Source organism: Chiroxiphia lanceolata, chromosome 13, assembly GCF_009829145.1.
Source record: "Chiroxiphia lanceolata isolate bChiLan1 chromosome 13, bChiLan1.pri, whole genome shotgun sequence".
Classification (NCBI taxonomy): domain Eukaryota; kingdom Metazoa; phylum Chordata; class Aves; order Passeriformes; family Pipridae; genus Chiroxiphia; species Chiroxiphia lanceolata.
The window spans coordinates 3,189,606-3,198,613 of record NC_045649.1 but is presented as its reverse complement, the minus strand read 5'-3'; the positions used below and the strand labels follow the sequence as shown (position 1 = coordinate 3,198,613).

At 44.6% G+C, this 9,008-nt stretch overlaps 1 protein-coding gene across 1 annotated transcript; it reads right to left on the bottom strand.

Annotated features, from left to right (window-relative positions):
* Window positions 1–5,402, bottom strand: GINS3 (GINS complex subunit 3). Its single transcript, XM_032701513.1, has 3 exons — window positions 5,146–5,402; window positions 4,398–4,631; window positions 1–1,780 (listed from the first exon to the last, which is right to left on the bottom strand). Exons 1-3 carry the CDS (start codon window positions 5,317–5,319, stop codon window positions 1,550–1,552), a joined length of 639 nt encoding a protein of 212 aa, XP_032557404.1. The 5' UTR covers window positions 5,320–5,402; the 3' UTR covers window positions 1–1,549.
* Between the last annotated feature and the right edge of the window lie 3,606 nt (window positions 5,403–9,008).

Below are 9,008 nucleotides of genomic sequence, written 5' to 3'. Positions count from 1 at the left end.
AGCATTTCCTTACAAAATATTTATTCAGCATAAAAATTCAGAAATGGACAACAGACAAAAGCTTCATGAAAATGCATAAGCTATTATGTGCCATTAAGTCATTAAGTGCAGCAGCATTCGATCCTGCCACATACTTTAAATACTTTTGTCAGGCACAGTTTCCAATCAGTCTCCTGTGGCAGGACAGCTGGCCTCCTGCAGCTGAGGTGGAGTCACCAAGATGTTTGTGAAGGCCTTGTTTGAAGCATCCGATATCCAGGCGCATCTGCAAGTCCAGTAACAACTCCTCAGAGATTTGGATTTTGGTGTCACCTCCCAGTAACTCCCACAGAAGAGGAAGTGCTCAGTACCATCAGGATCTGGCTCCTCCACTCAGGTGTTCTGCAAGGTCCACCTTCTACAGAGGCTTAGAAGCACCCATAAGATGTCTCACACCTGCTTCCAAAGGACAACCATCCTGATGACTGCAGGAACCAAGTCCTATGGAGATAACCATCTGTTTTCTGTCTGCAATCCAGTGGGACTTCAGATGATCGAGGTTTAAGGGCATCCACCACTGTGCTGTTTAGCAAGTTCCAAATCCAGTCACTTCTACTGGCAAGGATGACACTTACTAGGGTCGTTTTGCTAGGATCATTTAGATGGATCAGAAGGAAGGAAACTCAGTTCATTTTCTCTGTCCCTCCTACTAGCCAAATTTAGTAATCAGAAGAATTTCTCATGGGAAAACAGATAGCTCAGAGGTTGATAATGGGAGAGAATTTCCATTCTGCTGTCTCCTCTAAAATACCCCTCACAGAGACACATCCATCACAAAAGCCACTGGCATTGAACAGGAACATTCTCTACCCTGTGCAGCACCAAGGTCACAAGAGTCAAAAAGGGAGAGAGAGGACAAGGCAGCACATGAGACCTGTGCTGCCACTTGTTATGTGGGTTTGAGGAGGTATTTTTCTCCAGGGCACTGTGTACAGAAGTCAGCAAAGCAAAACATTCCTGCCTCACAAAGAGTACCTGTTCCACCACAGTGTGTAAGAAATGAAAAGAAAAAAAAATTAATGCTGATTGCACTGCATTTTTTTCCACATCACTGGGGTTCTCCAAAGAACAGGGAACCTGGAAACAGCTCTTCAAAATATCAACAGCTGTTTCCAGGAGGTTGGAAGGAGAAGGGCAAGACAAGATACGTAAATTACACTTTCTTCCAGATCTGGTATTGTAAACATCAATTTGGAAGAATAATAAATATTAATTACCCTTTCAGAAAATCCTCTCATAGCCTTTCAGCCACCCAGCAAACACTTTATCTGCAAATCCTCAGGAGTGCACTGAGTAAGCTGTAAAGCTATTCAGTGATGTCATGTGATCTATTTTTTATGCCCTTGCCCTCTGCCTTTAAAATTTGCACTAGTCCAATCCAAAGATGTTACAGAGAATTCCCATTAATGGACAGGGAGCCTGCCCCTCCCCAAATTGATTCACTTTTCTGTGACAGACAGGCTGCAAATCTCTCCGTGTCACCCACTGTAGCTTCATGTTCTTCAGGCTTTTAGCCATCCACTTCCGTGAACTTTCTTTTCCCATAGTTCTGGACCAGACTGGAAGCTGTGATTTGAGAAGCCTGTCCCTTTTCCCAGCTCTGGAAATCATTCAGCCCTTTCTGGCCAACCTGAAACAGAGCTCGTTCCAACTCATCCAGCCGGGCCACCAGCGCCGAGGTGTCCTCGTTGTAGGCGTTCTGAGAGGAGTCCATGATGCGGCGGAAACGGTTGATGAACGTCTAAAAGGTGATAAAACACAATCACTGACAGCTAACACAGAGGCCCCCTCAGCAAAAATGCTGCAGGCCCGAGCTTTCAAGAAAAGCCAAAGGTTTAGACTCCAGTTCACAACCAGCCAAGGGTATGCAACCAGCATTTATTAACCTTGGATACAAAGACAAAACCACGCCGTGCCCGAGCTGGGAGAGCGGGTGCCTGATATACTGGATGGGAAGCAAACACTGAATTAGATTTTGGCTGCTTCAGGCTCGAGGAGGCCACAGGGCACAACACACTCACAATCCATTCCATCTCACTTCACAAGCAACCGTTGCTCTAGAGCGGGTGGAATGAATCTCAGGCCACAGCAGCTGCTGCAGGAACGTACAGGCTGCAACTTGTGAACAACTTGGCAGTTCAGCCAAAATGCTACTGAAAAGTGGGTTTTTTTCAGTATGCTAGAAAAATTATGCTAGAAAAACACTTAGCTGTTACAAAAGTCAAAAAACCCCCTAATCTACGACTTATAAATATCATCTTCAAAAGCTAAGCAATAAGACACATTTAAGGATTTTTACTTCACTCTCTGTCTTTACTTTTGGGAGTGAAAAAAGAAAGGGTCAAAACTCTTTGAAAACTGTGCTGTGTTATTTCAGAAGCTGATTTTAGAATCATCAGAACTTATAGGAGAAACACAAATTAATAATGCTCACTTTGACTGTATCACTAAATAGTTATACTTTGCATTCATTGTTCCTGAATATTTCAGAGAGGGTTTTTTTTTTTTCAGTTTGTTCATTTTTCAAGTCAGCAAAACTCCCCTCCTGTTTGCTTTTAACAAAGCAAAAACCTTTTGATTTTTCTGCCAATAAGTAATGAGTTCTACTGTGAGGTTTTTTTACCTAAAATGTCCATTAGCAGAAGGAGAAAAGACAAGGAAAGGCGTGGTCACCTCCTCAATGCACAAAGCACGTTTTCAGTGGACAGCTCCAAGAAGACAGCAGCATTTTAAAGCCCCTCTGCATCAGCCTTAATGTAAAGCACAGAGAATGAAAAAAAAAATGCAACAGCAGTCATCTCAACCCACTTAGAGACCTGGCTGAAGAGATGTCAGAGCTGTTAGTGGTTATGGTTAAAAGCTCAGGGAGCACTGAAGTCCGGAAGCTGGCAAAGATGGAATCTATCTTTCAAAAGAGAAAAGGGGAGATGGAAAAGGGAGGAAGGAAGAGCCACGGAATTATAAATCCATCAGTATCAATTGCTGGAAACATAATGGAACGAGCAGACTATACATAAACTTCTGCAAGAGAATAAAAGAGTAACAGCCAATGTGGACTTGCCAAGAACAAACTCCGAGGGACCAGCCTTGGTTCCTGTTGTGGAAGGATGCCAGGCCTTGCACAGGGAGAAAAACAGTGGAGGGGTATCTGTCATGGAGTGTTCTTGGAAGATTTAGCCAGGCCACCCCATAGATGGTTGGGAAAGACAACCATCACCCATAGCTCCTGTCAGGAGGGAAGAACATACTGAGTGGAGTTCCACAGGGGTCTATCTGGAACCAAGTACTGTTTGAGTTATTAATAACCTTACTAAAGGAAAAGAAGTTGTGCTTATTAAATCAGCAAATAACATGCAGGAGAAGAAGGAGAGGTGACTGCAGGCATGCTCTGGAGAAGAACTCTTAATTCATAACGATCCTGACAAATTAGAAAGGTGTAAAAACAATAGGATATAATTCACCCAGGACTAACATAAGGTTTTGTTTTAAGGTTGAAATAGGGAATTGTACAAAGTCAGGAAGAGAAACAATTGTCTGTGTATGAAACCTGTACCATCTCACTGTGGCCTGCAGACCAACCACAGAGCAGTCACTGCATTGTGACAAAAGAGATGCTGCACCACAATGAACAATGAGCACCACAGCCTAAAAAGTTCACAAAGTAATCCTTTTGTTTTCATCAGCACAAGTCCTGAGCACGAGACTGTGCTGTTCAGGGCATGGCAGAGCGGATGCAGATCCACTGGAAAGATCCCAGAAATAAGGACAATCAGAGATTAGAAAACATGACCCACAGACAGATATCAAATGAACTGGGACTGCTGCAGGAAGGAAGAGAATACTCTGTCCTCAGCATTTACTTTGTGCAAGACAAACAGAACAGAGCTTTGTTTTGCTGTGAAGGAGGTTTGGTTTAGACATCAGAGCAAACCTGCTATGATTAGGGTGAAGAAGCACTGAAACAGATTGCCCAGAGCAGTGTGAGATCTCATTGTTACACAGCTTTAAAAACAGGGTAGAAAAACTGAAGCAACAGTGAGTGAATTCATTCTGCCTTGCAGCACAGTCACAATTAAATGACCTTACATCTCCCCTAGTCCTGTTTTATAAGACTTTTTCAAACACCATATTGACAGTGTGAAAACTCTAGGCTAAAGTTACACTTCTGGATGCACACTTGAAGCTTCCAGCAGTAGCCAAGAGGGTCATCCTACAGCTTGATCTAGAAATTCATAATCAGTCCAGAAGTCATTTGGATAAAACCAGGATATTTTTCCTGAAGACTGCTAAGCAGCTGGGAAAAACAGGAAGTCAGAAAAATGCAAAACCAAATTTCAAGCCTTAGTTCAGATACTTGCCTGCAGGATACTCTGAGCTATCTCAGGATTCTCTGGATTGTCAAAATTCAGGAGCTGTGAGCCAAATCCATAGTAGTAGGGCCCCATTTTATGCAGATCAACCACATTGGCATCAGCACTGAACACTGTCCTCCAGGCTTCCTTGTAGATCTTTGGCAGTTCCACCGAAATGATTCTCCTTTTGCTGTCATGCAGCCCTTTAGCAAGCCACAGTGGGATTTCCAGCTTCGAACCCTGGAGGAACGAGAGAAACCAAAAGCTGTGCTTTCCACGAAAATACACATTAAGCAGCCCCGAAGACAGACAACGAACTTCATTAGTGAAGGTCCAGCATTACAGAAACACAGTTTTCTTTTCGGGACAGTCTGCTGTGACCGCAGCACAAACCAGACACGCTGCAGGGGCGTTATTACTGCAAGACTCGGAAAGTGGGGGTTTTATCGATGCTCTGCAGCCTAATAATTGTCAGATTATTAAACACCAGAAGGGAAAAAAATAAAAATAACAAACAAACAAAACAAAAACAAAACAAAAAACAAACAAAACAAAACAAAACAAACAAACAAAAAAACCCAAACATGCAAAGTGCATACGATAAAAGTAAAAATAACTTTTAAAAAAGAAGCGGGAAGCATCAATTTCATTGCACTGACCACCGGGGGGTGGGACACGAGGTGCGGGCGAGGCGGCGGCCCCGGGGCAGTCCCGTATCCCCCCGGGGGCTGTTCTTGTCCCCGTCCCCCGTTACCTCCGGGAGGGACTCGGCGCTGCCGGCCCCCTGCCCCAGCGCCAGGGCCAGGCGCGGCAGAGCGCTCTCGGCGCGCCCCGGCAGCTTCTCCTGCGACATCAGGATGTCGTCCAGCGATAGGAAATTCTCCTCCATCCCCAGTCCGGGGCCCACCGGGAAATACGCCTCGGACATGGCCCGGAGCGGCACCGGGAGCGGCACCGGGACCCGCCGGGTCGGGGATCCCGCGCAGCACGCCCGGCCCCGCCCACCGCCCGCACTGCGCATGCGCGGCACCGGCAATGCGCGAAACCCGGCCTGGAGCGCGCCGGGATCGGGAATGGGGGAAAACAAGGACTGGATCGCCGCTGGAATCTCTAATGGGGGAAACACGGACGGGATCGGGGCTGAGATCCAAAATGGGGGGAAACCCGGCCTGGATTGAGACTAGAATCATGAATGGGAGGAAACCCAGGCTGGATCAGGGATAGTATGTCTAATGGGGGAAACCCGGCCTGGATCGGGGCTGGTATCGGGAATGGGGGAAAACCAGGGCTGGATCGAGGCTGGAAGCTCTAATGGGGGAAACACGGACTGGAGCGGGGCTGTGATCAGGAATGGGGGAAAACCTGGACTGGATTCGGGATGGAATCATGAATGGGGGAAACCCAGCCTGAATTGGGGCTGGAATCCAGAATCAGGGAAAGCCAGACACGACTGAGGCTGGAATCTGGAATGGGGGGAAACGCAGACTGGATCAAGGCCAGGGTCGGGAATGGGGGGAAACCCAGATGTGACTGGGGATGGGATCCTGAATGGGGGCAAAATCAGACTGGATTAGGGCCGGGATCAGGAATGGGGGAAAATCTGACAAGGAACAGAGATTGGATTGGGAATGGAGCTGGAGGTGTGGATCCGCACAGCACCATGTCCTGGTACCCCCCCGCTCAGCACGGCCGGCAGTGGCTGCCCCTCTGCCAGTGACCCTGCAGGCAGGCACATCCATCCTCCACACACCAACCTGCTGTGCCACAGAGCTCCGGGAAAACGGGGTCTTGGAGGTGCATCCGGGCAGGACAAGGGGGAATGGCTTCACACTGCCAGAGGAAAGGATGGGACTGGGTATGAGGAAGAAATTCTTCCTTGTGAGGGTGGTGAGGCCCTGGCACAGGTTGCCCAGAGAAACTGTGGCCGCCCCATCCCTGGAAGTGTTCAAGGCCAGGCTGAACAACCTGGAGCAACCTGGGCTAGTGGAAGGTGCAGGGACACCTCCATTCATGTGAACCCACCAGTGAGCCCACAGAAAGCCAAGCAAATGCTGCCCGTGGGGTTGGTTATGCCCAATTTTCCCCTTGGCAGCTAAAGACATGGATCTTGCAGAGCACATGATCAGGCTGACGGATGTGGCTGTGCTGAGCAGGCAGAAGGCAGTACTAATGAGTCGTGTATACCTTGGATTTCAAGGGGAGGCTACATCCCAAAGTAATTTATTTTAGTGCTGCAAAATAAATAATCAAGTCACATTTGGATGGGAGAATCAAATACCCTGTACTAAATCCTGGGTTTGGTTGTAAAAGGATAAAAAAATGTGGTTATCCTCCATTCTCATCTGAATTTTACTTCATATTAGAACATGACCTTGTGCTTTTTTCTTTTTTTTGCCCTTGTTTTGTTGCTTCAAAATTAATTCATTTTTCATCACATTAAAGTTTTCTTGCTATTCCCTAAGCTATATATGCTGAAAACATTACTCTTTCTGTAGACAGTGGTCTATAAAAGAACATTGAAATAATCTATAAAATAACATTTAAATAAGATTTAAATAATCTAGTAAGCATTTCAGTCTTTCTTCTGCTGAGGAAGGAAAACAGACAATTGAGCAGAGTTGAAACACCTGACAATTTCCCTGAAAAATAATCAGATAGTTATTTATAGGTGGTTTGATGATTTCTTTAATGACATTTTCAGTCCATGACTAAGGCGTAAGCCAATGCATCTTTAATTATCTTTTAATTCTTACGACCTCAGCATTCTTCCTGCTGCTGTTTGCTCAAGCTGGATCCACTGTGATTTGTTATTGTTTTGTCATCATTAATTAGCATGCTGGTACTTTAATACCTTCATCAAAGTCAAACCCATGCAAAATAATAAAATTTGAACCAGTTTATTAAATCTCGTGCTATTTTATTTCATTCCAAGAAAAACAGAGCACAGACAGTGCAGACCAAGTCCTCAGGATGATGTGCTTCCGTCACATATGTGTCCCTTAGGTACAGTATATGCTGTAAAAGTCCAGCCAACAAAGAAATGCTGAGCTTTTTGTGAACAGTGGTGGGCTGGATTTGCAAAAATCTAAATGCCTTTAATTTGTTAAAGTAGCTCTGAAGGGGCTTCAGTCCCAGCAGGGACAGTCTGGGGTGGTGTGAGTGGGATTCCCAAAGTGGTTCCTGAATGGTTGGACAGGAAAATTTCCTTAACAGAGGCTCAGGAACAGAAGAAATTTATGCACATGTTTGTCAGTGTGACACCCCCACACTGCTGATTCCAGAGTGTCCCCTTTTCCCACTAGTCAGGAATATTAAATACTGACAACACTAGTAAAGGCAAGGAGTACTCCTGCAGAGAGATTTAATGTAAAGGTCGTTTCTTGTAAGATACTGAATTTTTATCTGCATTCAGAAAACAGACATTATATTAAAGTTAGCAACATTAACTATTGTTCTGTGTTGGATTTGTGGGGTTTTTTTAAATGAGAGATTGAATCTTTCTGTTTGGAAAATAAATCCTTCTATCTGTGCACATTTTCCAGATGAGTTGCAGGGCAATTTCCAAAAGCTCTTTCTAAAGGACAGTTCTGATAAAATTATAATTTGCTGAATTGGATTAGTAAAAATATTCCCTGCTTAATGAGGTTTAGGAAACAAATCTCTGTGCTAAATATGAAAGTGTGCACTGGGAGTGAGGAGAACTATGCAAATGGAATACGCCTTTTCCAGGCTGCAGAACTAAGATATCTGGAAAAAGAAGAAAGAAAAGCACTATTTCCCTGTGTCCCAAGATGCCTCAGCCTGTGGTGTGTGATAGGGAAATGAGCACAGAGGTGTGGAAAGCCTGAGGCACTGTGTAAAGCTGAAAGAACACAGAAGGAAAGATGTTTACATTCCCTGCAAAATCAGCTGAAGAATTGTTCTTTTGTGAGAATTTTAAAGAATAATGAGTCTGATTGACAAAATTGTGTCACCTCTCTTTGTAGTATGTTTGCCTTCTCATCCTGAGGAAGGTACCAGCCAGGTTCTTATTCTTGAACACTTGTGTGTGAATCTTAGTATAAAAATGTGCATGATGACCCCAGCATCCTAAATCATATTATATTTTCATAAATATGATTTCAAGACCTTCCTGAAGGAAAAGGAATGTCCTGTGTCATAACTGATATATGCCAAAAACTGAGTAATGATAGTCCAAAGTGCTACAGAATTAATTTTGAGCTGTGATGAATAAAACCCAAATTACTTCAAGGTACAGTAGATGAATTAGGGGATTGCAAACTATGGGAAAGAGTAAAGTCTTAGAAACTGAGGAACAGCTGTTGTGTCTCATCTATGTACTTCTTAAATCCTCAATACCACAAAATTCAGCCAATTTAACATCGGATAAATTCGGGGAAGCATAATTATGTTCCCTGCTCCATCTAGGGATTTCCATTAGAGCAGGCTGATGTCTGTGTGTACTGCACAGCTGCTGAGCTGTGTCACATCAGCTTGTGCAGATGAGGTTATGACAGAGGCAGCTGATGGTGCCATCGTGGGTAATCTAAATAATATTTAATATGTGAAGTAAGTCAACTGAAAGAGCTGCAGGATGTTGATGGGTGAAGGAAGCAC